General features: G+C 40.5%; 1 protein-coding gene across 1 annotated transcript in view; it reads left to right on the top strand.

Moving 5' to 3' along the window:
• Positions 1-10860: 10860 nt before the first annotated feature.
• The window catches only part of CEP295 (centrosomal protein 295), a gene marked incomplete at its 3' end in the record, with an annotated part of 49434 nt that continues 32911 nt past the window's right edge, over positions 10861-27383 (top strand). Inside the window, exons 1-8 of the mRNA XM_082011889.1 lie at positions 10861-11347; positions 12522-12722; positions 14218-14342; positions 15268-15361; positions 21764-21877; positions 23218-23358; positions 24493-24676; positions 26519-26710. Coding sequence (XP_081868015.1) covers positions 11240-11347; positions 12522-12722; positions 14218-14342; positions 15268-15361; positions 21764-21877; positions 23218-23358; positions 24493-24676; positions 26519-26710 — 1159 coding nt within the window. The 5' untranslated portion in view covers positions 10861-11239. The remainder of the gene's footprint in view (positions 11348-12521; positions 12723-14217; positions 14343-15267; positions 15362-21763; positions 21878-23217; positions 23359-24492; positions 24677-26518; positions 26711-27383) is intronic.

Genomic DNA, 27383 nt, shown 5'->3' with positions numbered 1-27383 from the left:
CACTGCCCTGGGTTACTGCTTTGACTACTAAGCAACAGCACTGAAGAAGCAACAGTAGTATCACTTGCAAATAGGGTAACTTGGCTGTCATGCTTTACACTAAAAAAAATGCAGTCCTTGTGTGATATGTATATATAGGTTTATAGCTTGCCTAGTCATTCCTGGTGGCATCACAGTGGACTTCTGTTTTCACAGGGTAGGCACCTACTTTCACAGAAAAGAGAGAGAAACAGAAGTCTCATCTGAAGCACTGAGAGAGCTTCCAAGTCAAGTAGGAGCATGCCACCTCCAAGTGTGGTTTTTCTGAGGAACACGGAATTTTGAAGATTACTTTCTTAAGTTCTTCCCAACTTCTTGTCTCTGGGAACTGAAGCAATGTCCCTAGAACTCCTCCTGACTGCAAGGTATGAGATGTCCTAACAGCCCAGGATTTGTTTTGCACAGACACTCAGAGCGTTGGCTAAGATGAAATAGCTTCTGGGATCTTGGCACAGGGTAAAGATTGCATGGTGAATTAGATCTCTCAAACAGGACAGTTGGTTGCTGTCGAGATGGCAATGGGAGTTGGCATTGCAAGGGGTCCTTGCAATGGCATCTTAACTGGAATCATGTGATCCAGCTTCTTAAACTACTGTTTTGCTCAATTCATAGATAATCTAACTGGCCTGTGGTGCTACATGACCACTCCAGCATGTATATGATCCATTCCTACAGATTATCCTAATCTCCATACAAAACATCTAACTGTCGTAAGTAGCTACAAAGGTCCTATGTGGCTGTTTCTGCATATGTAGGAACAGTTTCTACTGCCTATTTACAAATGTCTATGTAAAGTTTGGTCAATCTGTAGCAAGAACCATGTAAAGGAGTCTCTCAACCAGATTCTTCACCCAGAATGTTAATCAACACACTCAGACATATAAATTGATATAGGGACAGCAGGAGCTCCCTGGGGAAATCTCTAGAACTATCCAAAATTCCTACCTGGAGAGCTTTTGTGAAAGTCAAATTTTTAATTGTGAAGGTGGCTGGAAGTCCAGTCAATCGCTTTGTCTCAAGTGGGTCCATTGTTTCAAATCGATGATCTAAATCATCAATGCAGATGACTAGCTGGGGACCTCCTAGAGCACCCAGGGAATTCATGGCTTAAGGGTGTCCATACAGGCATAGCCCTGATACCCAGCTACAGCACAGTTGCAACTAAAGGACAAACTTGAGTTTCATACTTAAAACCTCAGCTCCATAACTGTTGCCACATTTTGTTAGCTCAGTGTCCAGTCTGTATGGTCAGAAACTCTTCAATATACTTCTCAAATGCCTGCCTTCTCTGGATCCGGGTTTCTCAGAACAAAACCTCATATTACATCTTTAGTAAGGGAACCGAGTATTTTAGAATAGAGATTAAAATACCATATCCAGTGTAGACGCTAGCAAACAAACAAGAAATTTATGTTTTCAGTAAATCTAGATATTTGTGCATCTCGCATCACTACAGTATCTGAATGAGTCATTGCCTTTATATATCATTAGTATTAACCTCATTTTATACTTGGGTAACTGAGGCTCAGGTTTTTTGAGTCATAGCCCAGTGTCTTCCACTAGCTCAGGCATTCTGTTCTTACTTGATTATAGTTTTTTTCTACTAATGTTGCTTTTACAGATAAGAAAAGAGAAGTGAATATCAAGAACATAAATGTTGTTTAATTCTGTCTCCATTCATAAACCACTTTTCATTTACATGGACTAAAATTTAACTTTCAGCAGAGGACTGAGCAATAGAGCTAAGCACGCTGACAAGCACCGGTTGGCCTTGTGTGCATAGAATTTAACCTTGGTCAATCTTTTTCATCCAAAGAATACCACTGTCTGGCACTGATTTGTGCCTAGCTGTTCTTTGCCACCTGCAGTGGAATGAGATGCCTGACCAGCCAACCCAGCCTGCGTGAGAGGAAGCTAACAGACAATGTGCAACAGAGCTTTATTTTTTCCCCAGGATGTGTTTACTCTGCATCACAGAAAATCCATTTGTCAAATATTAATTGAATTCTCCAACATTTGGCATATTTGCATAACTATTATGAAATGGAGTATTATCTCCCTTGGTATTATACCCATTTGCCTTAGATGGTGTCTCTTTGATCCATTAATCATGTTTCCTGTATCCTCCCACAGAAGCTTAATTGCTCACATCTTGCAAAACCCACTCACAAAGAAAGAAATTAGCTCTATGTAAATCTGAGGTTATTACCTTGCCTCTATAAATGTAAAACAATTAAATTATCCTCTAAAAAGGACAGTGATAAAATTCCAGATGAGCATTGATCACCCAAGGAAGCAGATTGAGGCAATTTTATTGGGCCAGTGGGAAACAAATGTTTTTGCTTTACCAAGGATGTTTCTGGAGCAAATGATACTGCTGTCCATGTCTTTCTCCACTACCACTGCTGTCCCCTTTACTAACTTCAGTATTACTTTAATATCTGAAACAAAGGGCCAGCTTCAATAGATGCCTCTGATTTTAGGGCTGATGTAGGCTCATACTGCTGGGTACATCACCTAGGCACTACTGGAACCTCGAGGTATGATCTAAGGATGATGATGGTGAGAACACCAGTAGGGAACCATTTAAAGTCAAAGGTGCAGCTACTTAGCACTAGCTTATAGGAAATACTGAGAAAAGGAGTATATCTTAAATTCCACCTCTCAGACCTGTAGGGACATGCTTTTCAGAAAATATAGCTTTAGCCTCAAACCTCTACTAAATATAGGAACCCACATTTTCAAAAAAAAAGCTGGGCAAAGTGCTTTTTTTTTTCCCCAGCAGGAGCAGGTGGTAGGAACTGCATCAACTTAACAGCAGTTTGGTGGTCACAGCACTTGTGGAGGAAGTGGGAAAAAGGCAATGTTTTTTTGTACAAGTCAGAATCAGCTCCCACAGAGATGTTCTAACCACCAGGCATAGCTCTTTCGAGGAAAATGGGATCATCTGCCTCTTCCTGTGAAGCCATGCCACTGTCCAAAAGGTAATTCACTATTCATTTGGCCATAGAGAGACTGAGCAGATGACTCTAATTGGGCTTTTCAGACAAAAACACGGAAAACAGGAGGCCTGGTCTTCAGTTGCCTCTTCTCTCTAATCACAAAAGAAGATAGTAACACGCTTTGTGCAGAACCTGTGCAGCTGTTGTGTTACATGTACGTTGAGTACACTAGATGTTGACATATATAAAAAAATGTAATTCCTGAATCTTGTCCAGGTTTAGGTCCTGAGCCATTCAGTCTTGTCAACATTAGAAGAGCTTGAACATGTAAAGGTCAGCAAATCTAGAAGCTCAGGGATCTTTAGGTTTAAAAAATAACTACTTCTAGACTTTAGTAACTTAGCAAGGCTTTTCAGGATCAGGATTCTGGGACTTAGTTCCATTTATCAGATCAATCCCAAAGAGACTAAGCCAAGATCACACACACAAAAAACTATGGTCTTGCAGAAAACTGAAGTTGAGCCTCCACTTTACCAAACTAGCGTTTAAGTCATTAACCAGCTTCCCTTCCACGTTTTCTTCTCTCAGACTTGAGTCTAAATTTACCACTTTCCAGTGACTAAAGACCCTTTGTTCTTTCATCCTTCCTTGCTTTCTACAATATTTATCCAAATTATGACAGAAAATGTCTCCATGTTTATAGAGAGATTGGTTTCTGCTAAAAAGAGTAAAATGGGAGCAATAAGAACCAATATATCACTGCTCCATGTGCACTGCTTTCTTCTAAACGCTTGTTTGTTCACTGTGCGGTGAAGTTCATCCTCTTCGTGCAAATTCATTCCCATTCCTTGTAAATTTTTCTTTAGCATCTGTTCCTTTTGTAAGGTTCTCTTTGAAACATATTTCATCCATAAAGCCTTTTAATGACTCCATCTATATAATCAGTTTCTTTCTAATAAATAAAACATCAAAGCTAATTTCTGGTAGAAGTGTAGTCTGGTATATCACAGGTCCGTCTGATCATATAGTCCGTTTGATTTAGTCTGTTTGATTTGAAGGTCTTGATCAAACCAGGATCCACGCTTTTACACTGCGGACATTTTGCTGACATTTCATAAACAGTATTAAGATATTGTAATAGATATCCAAGGATAATGACATGTACTTTCCCAAGAGGAGACCTGCATTCTGTATCTTCTTCTGTATGTCACCCACTGTAGAAATTGTCAGAGATAGCAGAAGCTCTAGCACACATTTTTAGTTGTTCTATGTATAAATGACTCTTAAGACGTCAAAGGGGATTCTGACTGAATCAATCATTAAGTTGGCAGGACCATTCACTTGTTCTTTATGTTTTCATCCAGAACCTTTAACCTCTTCTTTGGCCATTTGTGGACTTAATGTCTTAAGCTATTCTTCAAGATGTTCTTACATTAATTTTATTGCTTACAGCACAGCATTTGGGTGCACATCTGAGGGAAATTGAACCTTGTGAAAACTCCAACACCTCCTGCACACAATGTAATAAACATAGGCAATCAAAAGGAGTCAGCAAACATTACAAAACAAGCCAATTTAGGTTGGAGAAAAAGTAATCATTTTAAAATCAGGAAAAAATTACTTTTCTCCCGGTTTCAGCTGTACTACATGCTGAAAATATGATGCTTACTACTAATGTGGGACTAAACTAAAACAGTGTTTTTAATCACATAAGGAGGTCTTTTTCTACAAAGTAAAATTTTAAGCCATTTAAGAGATCTTGCTGGAGTAGAATCCATTATTTAAAGGAAATACCAGAAAATCCAGCACAGTTCTATTCTCTGCTTGAAACTACCTGCAATAAAGCAAGTAATGTTCCATATACTTTCTGAAATGGAAGAAAAGTAGATATTACAAGAAGAAACAAAGGAAGGTTAGCCAAACAAGATATGGCACAGTAGCTGAGAAAAACCGGCAAAGACCAGCTGTGAACTCACTGGACTGAGCATAATTGGCCTATTTGTGCACGTAGTTACTATGCATATTATAACAGTTGGGGAAAATTCTATGTATGGTTCCAATATATTTTAGAATGCTGAACAGAGATCACACAATTTTAGTAAATGAATGCGCACACACCAAATTTGTCTTGTAGAACTCTGCATACACTGAGGAATTAGACTGATTTTGAGGACACGCAGCAGTGTAGCTACACAAGGTTCCTTTTTGCCCGTGAAAACCTGAATCCAGCTCAGTTCTGTTGGCTTCAAGCTTTGGGAGAGTTCACTTATTTGAGAGTTTGAGAGCCCATTTTAAAATAACCTTACACAGAACCATGGTCCATACATGAATAATAAGTTCTTAAGCGCTTGCTGCTGCTCTTACCATCCCAAGGCTGGTTGTTTTCCAGAGACCCAAACCATTAAGCTGGACTAAGGATGCTGGGTGAAGACCCAGGGACATTTGTGACAGAGAAGGGGCATTGCTTAAGGTTGCTCTGGGTTCCCTAATAAGAGCTTCTGGAGCAATGTCATAAGAAAGCATGCTTTTTTTTTCTCTAAGACAACACCATTTATAAGCAAAAACAGATCTGAATTTACAGCCATTTCTTTGTCTTTCCATGACAAGAATTTTAGGATGTACATTGCATTTAATTTAATTATGTGTAATTATGCTTTCACCAGGTACTTAGTTTTTTATGCCTCATATTTTGCTGCTTTTTTGTTGTTGTTAACTGTAGCATTTTTTTATGAATACAATCTACAAGTTGAGAATTTATACAGGCACAGCTCTGGATACAGTTGCTCTGCTATTGGAAAGTGTAGCTTTGCAGCCTTCGTGACAGGGAGTAGAATAATGAAAGCTATGCTTCCACATCTGTCAAGAAAATTTATCTCCAAATCAGTCTGAGGCAGAGACTGCTATAGGCTGTACTTTCATGGCCTGACCATAGTAGATAAGTCAGTCTCAAAAATAAAGGTTATCCTATTTTCCTTGTTAGGAAACTCTCGTTTATGTTTGCAAAGCTTACATGTAAAAAAACACAGCTAATGCAAACTATTTAACATAAGCACTTTGCACTTTTGAGACTGTATGAACTGGAGGATTACAAACCTTTGTAAAACCACATCCTGTTAGTTCCTGGTGGTCATGATAATCAGACATTCGGTGTCAAGTGCTAAAAGAGGTAAAACAGCATGGGAGAAGTAATCACAGATCAAAACAAAATGAACCATAGGGGAACATTTCAGACCATATGATAGATAATGTGGTGTGTGACACTGAGGAGTACTGAATGCAGAGAAAGGCTTATTCAAAAGCAGAGAAGTTCTCATTTCATTCAGATACTTCAGTAATCAGCAAGAAGGAGACAAAGAACAGAAAACTGCATTACTGTCTAATGAGGTGTGAGAGGACTCGGGGTGGGGGGTTTAGTGGCTGAATATGACACTTTCCTTAAAGCTCTTCCTTCAGAGGTTTTCAAGGAGAATACTTAATTCTTGCAGGGTGCCAAGTCCTGCACAAGGGTGAGCTGTCAGGTGGTTGTACAGTTCCATTACTGGATCTCAGAAACCTATAAAACCAGTGCTTCCCTGCTGAAGATGCAGAAAAGCCTGCAAGGTCGTCCTTCCCCTGCGAGAGTGAGAGGAAGAAAGAGGCCAGTTAAGAATTTCTAATGAAGAAAGGAGCAAGTGCTCCTGTGTGGCAGTAAGAGGTATAGGCTGCATATGCCGGTCTGCTCGACCGGCCTACGAGACAGGGAGGCTGTTCGCTCCAGGCACACGAAGGCAGCTCCAGCCTGACTGGTCTTATACCCAGACTAAACAGTCCCACAGAGCGCACCAAGGCAACGTGCCTGTGCCAACGTCTCTGGCAGCGGTTCACCCGCTGGTGGAATAAACATCCTCTGTGATAGGGAAGTACAGGCAGTCCCACTCTCAAAAGCCATTTTCTGGCCTAAGCTGTGATTTGGGCTCCTGATCGCATGCTGCAGGCCACCACAGCGGCAGACTTTACAGTTGTACAACGCCTCTTCAACTTCAAACGCATGAAATGAAAACGATTCCTTTTAAATCTGTGTTTTCGTGTAGGTTCATATGGCAAGACATTTTTTAAGTACAAAAAACATTGTGTTCCCAAAAATAAATTCAGATTTTCCCCCAACTATCTTGGTAATTTGAAGATAATTCCTCCAAGTATCATTCTTTGCCTCCCGAGAGAAATGCGACCGGTAGCGGAAGCACAGGGGAGCCATTATCTCCAGTTTTATATATGCCTGGCTAGATGCATCACTATTCACCTTTTATAAAAGGAACACTATCTACTTCACAAGGGGAAAGAATTAAGGCAGGCCGGTAATACTGTAATTCTAACAGGCATAGTAAAAAGTAGAAAACATTGCAGTATTAAAATAACTGTTTGCTAAATCCCTGTTTTTCAGTGTATGTGTGTGAATTAAGTGGTAGCAGAAATAACTCTGCAATACATTGACTAGAAAACACCCTTGAAACAAAATTCTTACCCAGCACATGTAGGTTCCATAATATCCCTTTTTTCCAACAGTGTAATTGAGGAGCATGTATTTGACCTCTTTCGCATTTTATAAGCAGAGGATTCTAAAATCTATAATCTCAATTACTTTCTTAATAGACTGTCTTTTTTTTACCTGTTGACCTGCAGGATAAAGCTATTTAGAAGAGATGTTATTGTGAAGACCACTGCCATAATGAAAATGCTGAAGGACAAAAACCAATCCAATAAGGAGACTGGAAAACACATTTGGAGCCGCACTGCTCGAGTTTAATTTATTCAGTATGCATACTGTGAAACATCTGGGTGTCTTTAATGTACAATCAGGTATTAACTTGGTAGCAGCTATTAGAGTCAGCAGTTTGCAGGAAGTTGCAAGCACTTGACAGAAAGCAAATTATCTCCCTAACTGATCCCATAGCACAGAAGTCTGTTTAGCAGTAAAATGCAGAAGGCGGGGAAGAAAGCACATTCAGCTGCTATGTTACCTCTTCTTCCTACGCTCATATCTTTTGGTTTGCAGTCCTGTTTTTTTTTTTAGTGAATTTCCTGTGTGGCCATACATCTGCACACACCAAACCGCTAAGTGTTATTAAGTAATCTCAGCCAGCCAGGTTTCAGTCCTGTAAGGTACAATATGGTGTGTTACTTTAGCTCCTAGTACAAAACTGTTTTTTTCCTTTTTCTAGAATAAACTGCCACAGAAAGTAGCCATATTTTTGCATTCAGGTTTCAGCGCAAGGCAACCGATTATCTCCTTTGTGCCTGATGGGTTATGGGTCACAAGCATTTCTTCCATTTTTGCAGCAGCTCAGACCCTGGGAACATACTCAATGCGAAGAAACAGTCTAGCACAGCCTCTCTTGCTTCATCCTTATGTGCAGCAGAATTGTTTCTTCCATATGAATAACAAGTTTTTGCTCCATTTTATGTTCCTTATAAATCAAGGATATCAGATGACTCCACTTTCAAATCTAACCTGCTGCAGGCCTCACACATAGGATAAATGGTCCCTTTTAGAAAGAAAACAAAAACACGAGGATGAAAGCAGAGAAGCAAACAGGTATTGCATCAGACTTACAAGAAGCAGATGTTAGTTAGACAAGAGGTTTATAAAAGAAAGATCAGCACTAGTTATGAGGTTGAGGTGGCAGCACAGATCCGCTCATTGCAGCAGCACCTTACCCAGCCGTAAGCAACGCGGGAAGACAGGCAGAGCCGCACTAAACTCCGGGGTTTCTGTCCTGCTCCGATTTTACTCCTTCTACTCATACAGCGCACCCAAAAAGAGTGTGAAAGAAAGCGACATAGAGGTAGAACTAGTGAGGTAAGACTAGCAGTGCTGAGCTTTCTTCTGCTCCCTCACCATCTGCAGCTTAGCCAACACCCCTCCCACACGAGCTTCAGCGCCTGGGAACCCTGACCGAGGCCTGCTGGCGCAATGCCGCCAGGCAATCATAGCAATAAACCCCTGATGAAGAGGGCAAAACATTAAGCTCATTTAAGTCAGTGCTTGGGAAGGGGCTGACTGAGAGCAGCGAGCCCGGCGGGAATGGAAGGGAGTCAAAGGCCTCCCTTGACCCCCCAGCGCCCACTTTAGATTCGCCGCGTTCGGCCTCACCGGCCAGTCACAGCGTTCCTCAGGTCCCATTGGTCACCAGGAGGCAGGGGCGGGGCTCAGGCACACAGGGAGGCGGGGAAGGGTGGCTCGGTAGCGCATGCGTACTGCTGTGAGACTGGAGTGTCGGGAGGTGTGGCGGCAAGCGGCGAGGGGAGCAATTCGCATGCGCAGAGAGTGAGTCCCGCAGTGGCCCTTGGTTTCCCGCTGCGCCCGCAGTCATTGGTCGCGCGCGGTGAGCGTCGGAGGTGACGCAGCAGGACCAGGCGGCAGCCGTTGGCGACGGCTCCTGGGAGGGCCCAGGCGGCGGCGGGAGTAAGCGGCGGGTAGGTGCGGGCGGCCCCGCCGGCGGGGGTCTCTCCCTTTCCTTCCCTTCCCCCGCGCCTGGGGCCGGGCGAGGGCCTGCTGTCCCTTCTCCTCCCCCCGCATTGTCCCTCCTCGGCTCGGGCTGTTGGACCTGCAGCAGCCGCGGCTCCCGGGGGCTGCTCGGGAGCGGCCCGAGCGGGCCCGGGGCCTCATGGGCAGAGCCTGCTGGCGGTGGGGTTCTCCCTGAGGGCCTGCGTGTGCTCCGGCCTACTCCATTCTCCCCGCTGCCCCCGAGCTACCCGCCTCGGGTCTGAGTCCTGGCCGGAGCTCTGCGCTGGTCGTTGCCTTTTAACTTTTACTTTTCGACTTGCTGGTTATGGAGAAGTGGTTTTTGCCAGCTGTCCTGGGCAGGATAGTAAGAGGTGTTAACGTTGCTTACAGGAACCTCAGCGTTCCCGGGGAAGGGTGGCTCAGTTTTTAACTGTCGTGTATTTACCGATTGCTTTATGCTGCCGGTGAATCTGCACATGTTGAATGCTTCACGGTGGCGTTTGTGTTATGTGCCTGTGCTCTTATCCTTTCAGTGTTAGATCTAGACTTTGTATTGTTCATCCTCTAATATTTTTCTTTGTTTGAAGGATGGAGAGGGAATGTAGTAATTTGCTCCTTAACTATGTGTATTGATAAACTTCTGCTTTGTACCTCATTAGCTGAATAAGGGAAGGCTAGCAGGAGCCGTGATATGCTGTTCCTGTTTATCCTGTAATGAACTTGGGATTCATTGGCTTAATAACCCTGGACTAAAAGTATCTTCTGGATAATTATTTCGTGTTTACACCTCACCTGATTTCTTTAGAGTTTGGTGGTTGTTTTTCTTATTATACTCAAAATAAAACTTTCCAGGTGTAACATGTTGGTTAAGTCGTTAGTGCTACATGGATTGTTCATTAGTAATAAGCTTTTGATTTTTAGAACTAAGTAGTGGCTTTTGAAAGTGTTTGGTTTGTTTTGGGAGAGTATTTTCACGGATATAAATATTTAAAGATCAAATAAAGATTAGGGGGTGCAGCTCTGGACTAGGCTATACATTGGGCTGAAATTTTTTTTTTTTTGCTGTGCAGGTGAAAATTATAATTGCGAGGAAAATGGGAAGTGATCTGTAGAACCAGCAGATCCTGGTTCCATAGTAAAATCTACAGGGAAGGATAATTTGAAATGGCTGCTTAAGAAAACTCGAATAAAAAATCGTCAGTGAGCAATTCTAACATTCTAGTGAAATGCTTGGCACGCAGTTGTTGTTGGAGTTTCATAGCCTTTAAAGCAGAAAACCTTGGACTGCAGTCAAAAATGTTAACAAAATCAGTACCTTATATCTTAAAAATGTTATGAGACTATTTCGGTACAAAACAACTAAGTGACCAGCCTGCTTTACTGTGTGGTGTGGTTTTCAGTTGGTTTTGTTTTGCTTTGGTTTTTTTTTTAATCTTCCCAGAAATGGAATGGTGTTTGCTATTCACTTTGCAGATGTGCCTGTCTGGTCCACAGTGTGGGATATGAACATAATACTGTTGCAGTTCGCTATGTAGCATAATAGTTCAAAAGCAGTACATTTTGTGGCTGTGACAAAGCCAGTGCCAGTGCTGCTGAGTACAGTTGAAACAGACGTGAACGGTTGTAGCTCATGCTCCCAGGTACCATGACAGATTTGTAAGATTAGGGCAATGTCTGTTGTTTTTTTTTATAGCTGGTTTTCCTGTACCACGTATGCACAATTTCTGTTTTTCTTGTTGATCTCATACAAGTTGATTATTTAGTGTTTCCGAAGATGAAGAGGAAAGTTGCAAAAGTTGGGAAACTGAGACTTAGTCCTAATGAAGAAACCATGCTTCTGAAAGAAGAATATGAAAGAAGAAGAAAACTGAGGCTACAGCAAGTATGTCTGTATTTTTGCACTTTGTGTGTTTCATTTAATGATGTGATAAATAATTTAGGAAAATTAACTGAAAAATTATTTTTTGTAAATTAAATTTTAGAGTCGTAATATTGTATATTAGGTTTCTATTTAGTTTGTGAATTATTTTCCTTTTCTCATGTTTATTTACTACTAAGTGCATATTTTGCTTGTGATACCTTCTCTGTTAGATTCACTCTGGCATCTGTTCCAGCATCTCTTCTTCCCTGCCAGCTTCCTTGTATCTACCACTTCTATTTGGCCGTGAACATGGAGTTGTTTCTCTTCTGCTGATGTGTCACTTGTGTCAGGAGTCATACCTCTTACAGCGTTCCAGGTGTTTCACAGTCATCACGCAGAAGAAATAAGACAACTACTGCTAATATAGAACTTCACAGCTTTCTACTAGATGAACTGAATTGCTACAATATGTCATACATAGATCTAAATGCTTTAAGCACTGCTGCATTTAGCATGTCTGAGCAGAGTACCTTGATGTCCTTCAGAACATGTCTGTTGCTCATCTCATCTTTCTTCCATTTCTGTCCTGCTGTCAGACCGCAGGGCTATTTCTCCATTTCTCGTCTTGCTCTTCTCTAAGGCTTCCTCTGCTTTGTCCTACACAAGCTGTTCAGGTCTTTCCCATCTTCAAAAAATATATATCTTCAAGACATTTACTGTGTGCTAATCTTTCACCCTTTCTTGGGCTTTTTTTCTCTATATGTTTTTCTCTTCAGTGAAGAGGATTTTACTGATAAAGCAGAAGACAAAAAACTAGTAAACAGACTTTAATTTATCAGTACAGTTGCTGATTTTCTTTAAACCATCTTGTATTGTAATAGGAGTCTTTAATAAATTACTGCTGTATTTTTTGAGGGAAGGATATTCCAAGCAATTTTTGCATTTTATTTATCATCTGTGTGTTTCTCTTTGAATTTTAACTGAAACTTGTAAAAAAGGATAAATTTATTTAATATATTAATTTTGGAAAAAGGTAACAGTGACTTTAAAGTATTTTCTGGACAGATTGTTTCTTAATGGAATAGTAGATGAGATGGAAAGCTGAAAGGAGGGTAGCGTATGTTGTGGAAAGACTTGCTGCAAAAGATATTGTGCTTTTTTTAAGTTGCGGACAAAACAAATGCTATTTCCACAGGTTAGAGAGCAACAGAAGTATATCGCCTTGCAGATAAGACAGAAGGTAAAGGAGAGGAGAGAAGAACAGCTACATCAGTTAGAGGAGGCACTGAGAGCTGAATGGCAGAAAGCACAGGATCAAAAGATGAAAGCCTTAGAAGAACTGTATTTATCAAGCTTAAGAGCAATTGGTGAGGGTCATCGACAAGCCAGGGAGAACGTAAGTGAAACAGCTTAATATTATTGTCAGTGAAGTTCTTGATGTTCTAGAAATACCAAGATTGTGTTTTGGTTTTTTATATTCTTGATCTTGCAGTCCTAATACCTAAAACGTCAGTTTTTTAAGAATGGAAACTTCTTAGAAATGTTTGTGTACAGTTTTGCGGATACGTTTCCACAAGAACAGGATTGGTCTATATTGGTCTAGCGGGCCCATCTGCGAAGGCTTTTGCTGTGCAAACTCTTACTTTGTTTATGTTGGATTGTACACATATATGATAATGTATGTTTGTACTTGACTAAAATGCACATGGTGAATCACTGTCTCTTCTCCCAACTAACTAGTGATAGGATGAGAGGAAATGGCCTCAAGTTGCTCCAGGGGAGGTTTAGATTGGATATTAGGAAAAACTTCTTCACCGAGAGGGTGGTCGAGCATTGGAACAGGCTGCCCAGGGAGGTGGTGGAGTCACCATCACTGGAAGTGTGGATGATTTTTCAAAAAATGTGTGGATGTGGTGCTTCAGGACATGGTTTAGGGGACACGGTGGTGCTGGATTAATGGTTGGACTTGATGATCTTGAAGGTCCTTTCCAACCTTAGTGATTTTGTGATTCTGTGAAGTATGCCAGTAATATAGTAGCTTTTTTTTTTTTAATTCTGTCATGTAACAGTATCTTTTCTATGGTTAAGAAAATAGGCTTTTTTTTCTTCAGTGCTCAAGTGACATGGAAAGTCTTGGTAAAGGCTTCAGAGGCCTTTGCCTAGACTGCAGACTGGTGTCACTTCTTAATTCTGCACCTATAAACTGTTTTCACTTTTTAAAATCCTATGACTGGTGTAGACTCTCTTTGAGAGATCACTGAGGTTGTTGGGTAGAACTCTTCCATAGATTTCTCTGAACCAAGTTTATAGAAATCAGTGGTGACACAGGTTTCTTGCATGAATTTTGCAACTAGCTTACTTTCCGATTAGTCAGACTTTTTAAGCCAAGTAGAATAGTGTTATACTTTTCCACATTTCAGTGTCTTTAAGTCAACTTCTTTGTAAAGTCCTTTCCAATGCTAGGATGGATGAGTGTGTGGAACACTGTGGTACCAATGCCATAGGAGCAGAGAACTAATAAAGAAATGTTTCTGTTGATACACAAGTGTTGTAACAAATGAGTGAATGGTAGTAACATGCTTTGGCTGTACAGTTTGGCCAGCATTTGCTAAAATGTGTAAGTATATTTATATTACCCTCTTTATCAAAGAGATGCAGAGAGAAGCTAAGGTTTCCACAGCAATATTTGGTTACATTGGCTGAGGAATGTGGCAGATTTGTTGGTGCTAGAGAAGGAACAGTTATCATTTAGAGTATTTTTGCTCTAATACAGTACAAAGTAATTTTGAACTTGTGATTCTACCAGCAGTACTTAATTTGAAATAGCACACTGATAGTATGAGAAGTGAGTAAAAACCTGTATTAAGTGCTTGCAATATCTTGTTGTTAAGGAACCTGACTTAGAAGCTCTGGCAAAACAAGCAGAGGAGAGGAAACAAAGAGCAGAGATGAGACATAGGAAAGCCCTGAAAGAGCAGAAGTACCAAAAAGAAAAGTTACTTCGTGAGCAAGCCCGGTATGCAATAGTTACCTAGTTTTATGAAGCGTAGAATGCTTTTTACAATGTCACAAGGTGAAAGGCAAAAATCCTCATACTTACTGCTTGGTGCTTTTTTCATCTTAACATTTTACGGCTTATAGAATTAATGCTTGTGGCCAAAGCTTGCATATTTTGATAAGAACTGTAGCTTTAAAACCAAGACAAAAATGTCAAGTATATGAGCTGGCCTTAATAGACTCTCAATGAGTGGAGGGCCTTTCATGTCTATATTGCTGTTTTCAGTCTGGATTGTTGGCTGACAGCTATTCAGTGATATATGAAATGAAATGTTCTCAGACCAGTTCCTGATGGAGAGTTACCCACTTGAAAAAAGGACCTATTGCATTGGTCATGGTCTTCCTTCTTAGCGTTTTTTTTTTTGTTTTGTTTTTTTGGGTTTTTTTTAAGAAGATTGGACAAAACTTGAGCTGGCATGAAAAATGAACTGTGTACTCTCGGGGATAGTTGTGCTTGAGTAGAGCTGAGACCTATTGATTAAATTTTTAGTTTTGTCCACACTTGAGCAATTAAAATATGCTGAAGTGATGCAGTGCTTTCTGAAAACTTAAGATAAAAGCAGGGATTTTGGTTTGTTCTTTAGACACTTGTGTGTATTAACATTTTTGTGTTACTTCAATAGATTAGTTTTCCAGTGCTGCCTGCCAGCATAGGTTCTCTTGACTTTTCAATGTGCTTGCCCATCCCTATCTCCCAAGCATTCAATTCAGGTACATCTCAATCTGTTTATTTTTAGGTTTGCCTTTTGTTTTGCACAGTGCTGTCATTGTTGCTTGAATAATTTTCCTTTTCTCTTCTGTGTGTGTTGTTTTATATTTGATTTTGTTGGGGTTTTATTGCATGTGTGTGGCGTTTGTTTGTTTTGTTTGTTTTTCCTCCCAAGCCGAACAAATGCACGTAAACATGCTCTGGAAGTGGAAAGACAAAGAGCAGCCAAAGTTGCAAGCCTGCCACCTCCTCCATCACGTCCTCTTGAGGTATGTATCCGTGATGCAATAGTGATCACAATTTCAAGGTATCATATAATGATACAAATCATTTATTTGTTGGTCTGATTGCTCACAACAGGATATCCATAATTGGTATTTGCATACTATAGGAGAGTGGTTCAGCAAAAATCAAGAAAATTCATTAATTATGTATTAGCAGACCTCTTACTACTAAGCTTTTAGTATTTGTTTATTTCTGATCTCTTGTTATGTGTGGATTTTATTGTCACCTGAGATCTTATTTTTGTGGTTAACATGTCTTAAACTTTATCATGATCTCATTTTCATTTCATTTAATAGCCCCAGTGGTATTAAACTCTACAGTGATCTTTCTCAACATGTACACACCACCTCAGCCTTCTGTCATAACAGTGCAGTAGTAGCATTTTGTTCAGTTCTGTAATATAGTTCTACCTCTTTAGCTCTGGGCTTTTTCCTCCAATTTCGTTGTTTGTTGTAGGGAATACTAACTGTAGGGTAAGCTGTTTAATTTTGATAGGAAACCAGTACATTCAAGGTCAGATTGGATGAGGCTCTGAGCAACCTGATCTAGTTGAAGGTGTCCCTGCTCACTGCAGGGGGATTGGACTTTAAAGGTCCCTTCCGACTCAAAGATTCTATGATTCTATACCTAAAGCTATTGGGGAGGACAGTAGATAAAAGCCATATTTTTAATTCTATGCTGTACCCTTTTTAGGGGGCAACTTTATACCTCCTTCATGCTGCTTTGATTTCAGAGAGATTCTGCATACATGTAGAAGTTACTGTAGGACTGCAGATCTGAACTGCAGGAAGAGTATTATATGCATTTTTACTTTGGAGTTAACTTTTAGTAAATTTAATTTAACGGAAGTTCATTAATGTGGAGTTCAAGTTGCCTTATGTGGTGTTGTGCCCTTTCAGACTGTCAGGTTCAGGAATATTCAGACCCCTGACAACAAAAGAAAGAATTAAGATGTACTGGCCCCTCTCAGAGACAGTGAAGTTACCAAAGCTTTTCCCAGCTACATCCAGCACATTATATATAGGTTAGTATGTTGGGTGATGGGGGTTTGGTACTGATGTACCTGGAAAATCTGAGAGAGGCTTAACCCTCTCAGTTTTCAGAATGATTCGAAGAAGGAGAGCCTATATACTTTCATTTGTATCACTTAGTACATGCTTCTCTGTAGGTCTCCTCGCTGGCTGCACAAGGGTTTTCTTATTGTGGAAGGTGGATACGAGTGAGGATCAAAGCAAGTGTTGCAAGGGAGTGATAAAGTTTGGGGTTATTTCTGGTGAAGTGTATGCAGTGTTGGCATTTAGAACAGATGGAATAAGGTCCTGTATGGTACAGTTCAGGTCAATTCAAACACTCTTTCATGCTATTGTGCTGTTCTATGTTCCACGTGACATGTTCCTGGAGTATCTGCTGTGGAGCAGATGAAGGCTGTATCAGTTAAAATTTTGACTCTTCACTTTGTGGTTCTCAGACACTTGTGTTGCTCAGTTTTCCATTGTTGGAAAAGCATGAGACGCTGTGGCATTGCTTTCTAGTAGTTTTTGCAGTTTAGGAGGTGTTTTATGTTGCTTTCTATTAAAAAAAAAACCCTACAACACCACGTTTCTCATTGGTGACCGAAAGTCAGCTGCAGTTAACATGCATATTTATAGATGATCTAACAGCTAAAAAGACACAGTACTATATAATACTTTTCATCTAATGACATCAGTAATGTATCTCTCTCTCCATTTTACAAATGCAGAATTTCCTTCTTTAGTCTTTTTTCACTGGGGCAAGCAAGGAGACCTTTTCCAGGCTTCCCTAGGTTCTGGTACGATTGCATTTGCAATTATGCTGGATGGCAGGTCTTTGTCAGTATCCTGTTTAAGTATTGCAGAGTCATAACTTCATCTCCTGAAATTCTACAATTTTATGCATTTCCACCAATGAACAAGTGTCCTTTACTCACCTTTTCAGCAAACATGATTTTAGCTGTTTTTAGCAGAGTTTGCAGACATCTGGATTCTCTAGAATTATGTGGGTTTTATTTCACAGAATCACAGAATCACTAGGTTGGAAAGGACCTTTAAGATCATCAAGTCCAACCATTAATCCAGAACCACCATGTCCCCTAAACCATGTCCTGAAGCGCCACATCCACACGTTTTTTGAACACTTCCAGGGATGGCGACTCCACCACCTCCCTGGGCAGCCTGTTCCAATGCCTGACCACTCTCTCGGTGAAGAAATTTTTCCTAATATCCAATCTAAACCTCCCCTGGCACAACTTGAGGCTATTTCCTCTTGTCCTATTGCTAGTTACTTGGGAGAAGAGACCAACACCCTCGTTGCCACAACCCCCTTTCAGGTAGTTGTAGAGAGCGATAAGGTCTCCCCTCAGCCTCCTCTTCTCCAGACTGAACAATCCCAGTTCCCTCAGCCGCTCCTCATAAGACTTGTTCTTCAGACCCCTCACCAGCTTTGTTGCCCTTCTCTGGACACGCTCCAGCACCTCAACATCCTTCTTGTAGTGAGGGGCCCAAAACTGAACACAGTATTCAAGGTGCGGCCTCACCAGTGCCGAGTACAGGGGCACAATCACTTCCCTACTCCTGCTGGCCACACTATTCCTGATACAGGCCAGGACGCTGTTGGCCTTCTTGGCCACCTGGTCACACTGCCGGCTCATATTCAGCCGGCTGTCAACCAGCACCCCCAGGTCCCTTTCCACCAGGCTGCTCTCCAGCCACTCCTCCCCAAGCCTGTAGCATTGCATGGGGTTGTTGTGGCAAAAGTGCAGGACCCTGCACTTGGCCTTATTAAACCTCATACAGTTGGCCTCTGCCCATCGATCCAGCCTGTCCAGATCCCTCTGCAGAGCCCTCCTACCCTCCAGCACATCAACACTCCCACCCAGCTTGGTGTCATCTGCAAACTTACTGAGGGAGCACTCAATTCCTTCATCCAGATCATCAATAAAGATATTGAATAAGACCGGCCCCAGAACCGAGCCCTGGGGAACACCACTCGTGACCGGTCGCCAGCCGGATTTAACGCCGTTCACCACAACTCTCTGGGCTCGGCCATCCAGCCAGCTCCTCACCCAGCGAAGAGTAAACCCGTCTAAGCCACGAGCCGCCAGTTTCTCCAGGAGAATGCTGTGGGAGACGCTGTCAAAGGCTTTACTAAAGTCCAGGTAGACAACATCCATAGCATTTCTCTCATCCACTAGGTGGCTCACCTGGTCATAGAAGGAGATCAGGTTGGTCAAGCAGGACCTGCCTTTCATGAACCCATGCTGGCTGGGCCTGATCCTTTGGCTGTCCTGCAGATGCCCTGTGAGCACTCTCAAGACGAACCGCTCCATGATCTTCCCCGGTACGGAGGTCAGGCTGACAGGCCTGTAGTTCCCAGGATCCTCCTTCCGGCCTTTCTTATAGACGGGCATCACATTGGCAAGCCTCCAGTCTTCTGGGACCTCCCCTGTTAACCAGGACTGCTGATAAATGATGGAGAGTGGCTTGGCAAGCTCCTCCACCAGCTCTCTCAGTACTCTCAGGTGGATCTCATCAGGCCCCATAGACTTGTGGGTGTCCAGGTGGCTTAGCATGTCCTTGACTGCTTCCTCCTGGATTATGAGGAGTACATTGTGCTCTCCATCCCCGTCTTCCAGCTCAGGGGGCTGAATATCCTGTGGATACCTGGACTGGCTATTAAAGACTGAGGGGAAGAAGGCATTAAGTACCTCAGCCAACTGCTTTCTTTCAAGAAGTTCGTGCTCTGATAATGGCAAATTGAATCAACAATTCTGCAGATGTGTTCGACTTTTGTTGAGGAAAGAGATTGAGTTGCATTGTTTAAATACAATACAGTGTGTCAGTTTGATCCATGTAAAGACTAGCTGACTTTGAGCCTTTTTCGTAGTTTTCATATCCTCATGGATTTTAATTCTTTTGTCATAGGTCTGTGTTGCTGGGAGGCACAGTTTGAAGAATAAAGTTATTTTCTTGGTAGAGTAACTGGGTGCCATGTACTGCATGGGGTAAATGCTAAGTAATTGAAAGATCAGCGATGATTAGAGCTGTGGCTTATTCCTAGTTCTGTATAGAGGGAGAAAACAAAAGATGTTAACTGTCAGTTTGGGGGGGGGGGGGCGAGGTGGACCTGGGGCTTTGTCTTGCAAATGCATTACTCAAAAGGCACTGAATTTGAATTGCTTAACTTTACTCTAAATCCTGTGAATTACAGCAAATTACAAGGTCATCTGCATAAGCATGCTTATTTTCTTGAATCAATTTACATAAAGAGCTTATTAAACATAACTGTAATCGTAATCTGATGCTCTGTTTCAATAACAATTGAATAAAATTTCATAAAATTGAGCGAGGTCAGTGATGTTCATTGCAGGATTACTTAGAACATAAGAAACATTTTCTGAAGATACTCCTATTACTGTTACTTTACCCAGTTAGGAAAGAAGTGTTTTTACTCTAGGTACATTGTCATAATCAAGTTTAATTCTCAGAAGGATGGCTTTTAGGATTTGAGGCCTTATTTAGTTAGACTGACTCTTAAGTTACTTAATTGAAGTTTACTGTAAACACCATTTTATTGGCAAATGTCACAGAGTTCTTGTGAACTTTATTTTTTTAATGTTACTGTAGTATTCTTGAGTATTCATGAGATTTGTAGAGTTGGATTTTCTTTTTTCTTTTTTCTTTTTTTTTTTTTTTTTTCCCCCCATTTCATGGTACATTGCTGCTACAGTTTTGCCAGGTTTTAGTATAGATTTATTTATTTTGGGGGGTGGGAAGGGGAGGTTATAAACCTCCTGATGGAAGTATGGATGGATTCTTAACTGCAGTGGTTCCACCGTGGGGTGTAATAATGTTACAAGTATTATTTTTTTCAATCTAAATTGCTTTTGACATTTATTGGAAAATTGCAGCCTCCAACTTAGTTCTCACGCCTTCACAGCTTTTGAATAAAATTCCAGAGATTTGATTGATTAAATGCAACTATTAATTACTGCTTTGTTAGTTTTACATTTGTTAAATAATTCAGAAGGCTAAGGTTTAATTATACATTCTGAAAGTAACACAGTATAGGTCAAGCAGTCGATGATCTGGCTAATGATGTTTAGGCATGGGACTTGTCTGTTTTCAGAGCTGTAATCGATATCTACAAGCGTTTGGTTAATGTTGATCTGTTACAGTTACAATGATTTATTGATAAAGAAAGTTAGCAATTTTTAAACAGCATTATATACAAATAAAAATGAAATTATTCATAGTGGGCTTTTATTTGCACATAGCTTTTTTTCTTCGTACTAGAATAACATGCATTTGCTTAAGAACTGTAAAATAAGTTACTGAAGTTCTGTTTGTAAGGCTAAAAGTAGTTCCATAACTCAGGATTTTAATTTGAAGACTTTGCTTTCTCAGTCTTTATAAAATAGCAGGAGGTAAACAATACTGAAATTTTGTATGCCTCATCTTACACAGAGGTAAGTTTAAGATATTCCTGAGACTTACTGCTGTTCTTTGTGTATGTGCATTTGTTTACGGTCGTGTTTTAAACCGCTTGAGCTATGAAACTTGCTGTTTTAGTCAATGTGTGTAGGAATCCTTTTTTAGGAGAAAGTCTAGGGAAGAGGAAGCTGAGAGAAAATGAATGGAGGAGATGTTAGAAATACAAAGGCAAGTCCTACAGAATACTGAGTTACCTAACCTGGCTACCTCACTACTAAGAACATCAGGCTGAGGAAAAGGGGAGGGAGCGTCTGGTCGCTCAGTGTTCAAACTCTTTCAGACAAGAGTTGAAATGTGGTAGCGTACCCAAAACTTTAAAAAAACAAACAAACTTTGTATTATATGAATAGACATTTTTCAGTGAAGTTATGGAAAATGCTCTTTTCTCTGGTGAATCTAACTAAATTGGACATAATTGTTGTGAGTTTCATAAAGAAAGTCTGTACTTGAGAAGTGTTAATTTGCTGTTAGGTGTAATTATATTGTGGATCTGTGGCTGCCCTGCTTTTGAGGTGAGTGTGACAGCTGTTTTAAGTGAGGTTTGTATTATTACATCAAACTCCATTGCTTTTACATTAAGGTAATGCTTTTGAAACATGAAGGTTATAGCGCTCTGATGAATGTCAATTTGTGTGGAGTTTACCTTAGGCTGTTAGATGCTCTCAGATCTAGAGGGTTTAACAACTGCCTTGGGCTGATGTGATTTATTAATTATTAAATGTATGTAAAGTTATAAACAACATTTTCAGGAGAGAATTTGGGGTGGTGGCTTTCTTTTAATACTAATATAAGTGTACAGATTACTTATGTTCTGTTTAGTTGTTTTGCTAGAGATACTATTCTCTGATACAGCTGTACTTGTACTTTTCTTCCTAGAATTTTGAAGTGAAAAAGACTCCTGCAGTGAAGCCCTGTAGTGCTGACAACTTTTCTGTTACACGTTATCATATTTCTGAACCTTACGTGGACAGAGAAGTGGATGGAGAGCAGGTGATTGACTCCCAAGTGTTTGTGATACATGCTTCCATATATCTTTGTATTGCATACAGTGTCTGGATGTCAGCAATTCAGTTTTCTAGAACTTGTTTAAAAATAGGAACTTGTATAAAGCAGCCATTACACAACTTACTAATTGGAATCTTACATGGGGAAACTTGTAAGTCCTCTTACGTGCTCAGTCACTTGCAGGATCACAGCTGACAGTTCCAGTGAACAGAGCTCTGTAAGAAGGTCAGTTCACAGGACTGGCATAACATTAGGACACCCAGATCTTCTGCTTTGTGGCTTATGCTAAATTAATAGTTGCAGTTGCCCTGCTTTTTTCTCTTCCCTTCTTTTTAGCTATGTACTCCCAGTCTTTACCTCATATTTGTGTTCATCTGTTCATGCAGTTGGCAGTTTCAGCTTGCCAAAATGGCAGAAGTCTAATTTGGGAAAAATAAATGATGAAGAGATTTTTGCCAAAGGGGAAAGTTTACTCAAGTTTACCATACACTCAGACAAAGGCCAAAGTCAGATCAGAAGAAGGGGAGAACCTGGAAAAGTGAGAGATGGAGCAAGAGCTTAGGTTTTAGAGGCAATTTTTGAATTAAGGTAATGTTATTGAAAAGTGAACCAAAAAAGTTTGGTTTATTGGTGATGTGAGACCACAATCTAAATTCCTGTTCTGGATCAACCTCCTTTAGACTAGAAAATTGCTCTCAATAAATTCAGTTTTATGAATATTTTCTGTAGTGCATTCGTGAAGCTTTCATTCATGAAGTTTTAGGTTTTCTTAACTTTGTAGCCTTGCTTATGTGCAATGATTTTTTTTTTTCCCCTAAGTATTTTTTAATTTTCATGTGGTAGTAAGATTTTTCTTATTTAAAAAATGCAGATTGTTTCTGGTTTCCCAAAGGAGAATGAAAATACTGCTGAATTTATGTGTCCCTCCTCCCTCCCTCCCCCCCTTAAAACCATGAGGATAGACGTAGTCAATCTGTAATATTAACTGAATTTTTCATTTTACGTTGTATTGTAGGAAAAATAACCACTTTGCTATAACAAATCATATAAATTATTGTCCCTAGTACAGCTTGAAACTAGAACATTTTGACACCTACAGTTATGGAGTATGTAAATATGCTACCCGCCGCCCAAAGGTAAAAAACTAGTTTGGTCCTGCTTGCAACCAAGAATTGTAAACCTTCAAGGGTGTTCATATGGCACTGTATGTCTGTCTTTTTTTAAAAAAAGTGCTTTTGGGGCAGAATTATTAATGTATTTATTGTTACATATACTTTAAACTACCACAAAGAACTTCATGGACTAAACTATTGATTGACTGCCAGCCAGATGCTCGGTTAGCTGCTGAAGAAGAAGGGAGACGTTTGGAGGAACTACGCAGAGAGGCAGAGAGGGAGAGAAGAGAGCAGCTTGAAAAGGCACATCTCAGAGGAAGTCATGCCTTGAAGAAGGTCCATTTGGCTCAGGTTGGCAAAGTAGTTGTGCTTGTTTTTAATGTCAAAATGACCAGTGTTAAGTAAGCTGTAGGTAGGTGATTAGTAAAGGAATTACGGTCACAGGAGGAAAATTGATGGACTAAATGGAGTTTTCAGAATGTGCTTAAAGAACATCAAACTCTGTCTGCTTATTTTGGCTATCTGGAAGGAGGGAAAATGAAAGAACATCCTTTAATTTTTGTTATCTTAATAATAGCTAGTCTGTTTGACCAGCTATTAACCAATTGGTAACAAAATTAAGATAAACTTTTTTAATAGATGATAAGCTCTACTTTTCCACATCAGCTTTAGTTGAATTATTCTGTGCTTCAGGGGAAAAAAAAATGTTTACTATTAGGAAGGCAACAGTTTATTTTTATTTTTTTTAAACTTTTCAAAATGTTTACTTAAAGACTGAGGTTCTGTTAGCATATAAGCCTGGAAATACTGAAATTGTTTCCTTTTAAGATGTAAAAACTGAACTACTGGGAAAGGTCTTTATACCTAGAGGTATGCTCTGAAATTTGTTTTATCATCTGTTACCTTCAGAAGTATATTTGGAGGCTAGAAATAGCAAAAGCTTCCTGGTTTTTAGTTGAGATATAATTGGCCCTGAATGAGTAATCTAACTAAAAATGGGGAACTGTGGAAATCTTAGTGGTGCTCCTTAAGTTAACAGGAAAAAAAAACCCAACCAAACTTCAAATAAAGCTTTTTTAAAAGTAGCTTTCATACATAATTGTAGTGTGCCAAGAGTATTTAGTTCATGTCTTAAAAAGTAGCAGTTGCTGAACTGTATACTAACAAAAGTAACTTGCTGAAAGAAGTATTCATTTACCTTATAAAACAGAAGATTTAATTCTGTTGAGGAAAGTTGGCCTACAGGTATAGAGTCTGATCCTTTATTTAACATTAGATCTTCTAGGTAGTATTGATGACTCTTGTGCTTAAAGGTCAGATGCAGCCTTCTGAGGAAGCACCTTCTCCCTAGAATCAAATTAACTTAAATATTAAGGATTAAACAAACTTCATGGTAACAAAATGAAAGAATTTTATCAGTCCTTATATATGGCTGTGTGAATGTCAATACTAAATGTTTATGTTATCCCTTCTTTATACTTGAAGGACAGGGAAAGGCTATTGAAAGAACTTGAGGAAATGCAGAATATGGATCGGGTGTGCAGAAGACAGATTGTAGCACAGATGCCACCTCAACTTTTTGTGCCTGCCTACAAACGCATGGAAATAAAAGAAGAATGGCAGAGAGAATTGGAGTTTGCATTTGAAGATATGTACAGTGAAGACAGGAGTAAGTAATTTGTTGGAGGTTGCTGAATCTGGTAGCCCAGAAGAGGAGAGGCTGCTGCAGCTGCCTGTCCCCAGGTCCAGTGGGTAGCAAGGCTATTGTGTGTATTCACAGAAGGCACATACACGAACAGGCTTTCAGTACATGTACACACAGACAGCCACGCAGGCCAGCACAGAAAATGCAGCACTCACATTAAACACAGGCAGCACAAATGGCTGCATGCTGTTCACTGCTCTGGCTGATGAGGATGAAGGCTTGTTAGCGGGGCGTCTGTCTGTATGTACAGTGTGGATCCCTCCAGCAGTTGGTCTTGGACACTGGGACTACCTGGTAGTTGTCCCCTGCTTTCCAGATCTCCACCCATCACACTGCGGATCCCCCAGTAAGAGGTCTTAGACAGCCAGTCTACCTAGTAATTCACCATGGACGCTGTAGCCTTCCAGTTACAGTGCATGTCCACGTATGTACTGGTATGCCCAAGTATGTGCTATGAATCACTCAGTAAGTGGCTTTAGACACTCTACCTAGCAGCTGGCCCTTGATCTTTAGTCTCCCCAGTTGCTGACTCCTGGGCATGTGAGCACCCAAGGTCTGCTGCTCCACTCCAATTATTGCTACACAGACCCAGCTAGGTATGTGAACGTATGCACACACATGCACATGCTATGGATCCCTGTGGTAACTGACCTTAAATACTCAGTCTACCCAGTAGCTGACCCTGGATCCTGTCTCTGGTAGTCTGAGATGTGCACATGTGTGCTGGCAGGTTGAGCTTCAGATCCCGTGGTGTTTCCTGTAGCTGACTTGGATGCTTGGGTCTCCTGATCCTCCCTGCAAGCCAACTCGCAGATCCCCTGGCCTCACCAGTATCCAGCCCAGTCCTATGGCTGCTTGATACCTAGCTCCTAAGCCTCATCATTCTTGCTGGCTAGTCTGGCTTGCAGTTTGCTAGCCACTGGATGCTGGTACTCATACCCACATAATATGCACTCATTGTGCTCTCTGCAGTTGGCAGCGCTGTGGACACAGGTGCCTCCGTGACTTGGTCCCCAGTTGCTGGCCCTTACATATCCATACACACACATGCATACAAAATGGAGGGTTCCTCATCCAGGAAAGCTTGGGTCAGGTTGGATGGGGCTCTGAGCAACCTGATCCAGTTGAAGATGTCCCTGCTTATTGCGGGGAGGTTGGACTAAATGACCTTTAAAGGTCCCTTCCAATCCAAACTATTCTATGATTCTGTGAAAACAGCTAGAAATGGAATTTAGTGAGAAGACGGGACAGATTGTCAGGTACAGTGAGTGCATGGCCAGACAAGTAGACTGCCCCCTTTTATTTTGTTATTCTTGTATTTTTCCTCATCAGAATAACTTGATCCTTTCCTTTCCCTGCATTTGGTTCCTCCCCTAAATAGATGAGCTTCCCATGTGTCCCACACCCCTTGCAGGCAGTAACCCTGCAGTGGGTAAGGTGATCCTGGCAGAACTGCTGACTAGGTATGTCTTTTCCCTGATGAAGTTATTGGGATCCTACTGTGTGTAATTGTTCCCATGTGCTGCTTTTTTGTGTAAAGATGAGCCTTTTATCCCATAAATTTTCATTTTGAAAGACATAGCATATTCTAGTGGAAAACCCTGTAGATTTTCTGAATAGATGGCTAGTGATGTAAGCAATTTTGAATCTTCTGTTTTGGAAAAAAAAAAGTTGGATTAAATCTGTTGTGAAACAAGCTATTGATATTTGAACTTCTTAGGGACTGTTAAGATGAGTGTAGTCTTGCAATGTTGCTTGCTTTTTATTCGCATTGGTCATTTTATGTGGTTGTGTTCTTTTAATTAGAAATGAAAGGAGACCTGATTTTGCAGTTTGAGCCACAACCTTTGCCAGCCCCTTCTGACAGATCTCAAGATAATGATCTTGATATCTCTTTGGAGCAAGAATCTGCTTGTGACACTCAACCAGAATCTGCTTGTGATACTCGACAAGAATCAGAACAGATGGTAGAAGAGGAGGTCCCTAATGAATCAGAAAGTAAAGTTTTTAACCTTTACATTTAACTTAAACTTTTTGGTTTTATAGCAGAAGAGATGTAGTTTAATATGTCAAATAAATTAACTGTAGTATTAACTAAAATGTCTTGAGTACTAAAATTCCTTAACACCTGTGAAGTATTTCACTATCAGGTGGTTTATGATGATTATCACAGATTGTAATACTCTAATGATTATGAATTTTAAAATGAAAATGTTACTTTTTCTAATACACTTCAGCTCATTAGTATACTGAGAATAACTTTTAATTGTTGTAAAAACTACACTGTTAGTAGCCATAATTATTCCTATAGAATTAGTGTAAATTATGGGATGATGCTGGTATGAGAACTTAAATATTTTTCATTTTGTGTTTTGAAATATTTCAAAGTTAAAGCTTGACTTCGTATGAAAGTCTACTTATTGTATGTCCTTTATGTTCAGGTTTGTGATTGAGTTGTTCCATATTCCAAGTAGGCTGCAACAGTTGCATGTGTGTACCGTTCGCTCGGGGCATGTACAGGATAATGTGATGTGAACAAGAAGTGTGTTAGTGAACTTCGCTGCTTGGCCAAGCATTTCTGCCACATCCCTTTGCTGGCACAGTCTGTTTTTTGGTCTCTGATGCATTGTGTTGTCACTGCTGATACAAAGGAGAGGGCAGGAACATAAAG

The sequence above is a fragment of the Phaethon aethereus genome, assembly GCF_964289735.1.
Source record: "Phaethon aethereus genome assembly, chromosome: 1".
NCBI classification, from domain to species: Eukaryota; Metazoa; Chordata; class Aves; order Phaethontiformes; family Phaethontidae; genus Phaethon; species Phaethon aethereus.
The sequence above is the reverse complement of the archived record's forward strand: the minus strand, read 5'-3'. Positions and strand labels throughout refer to the sequence as shown.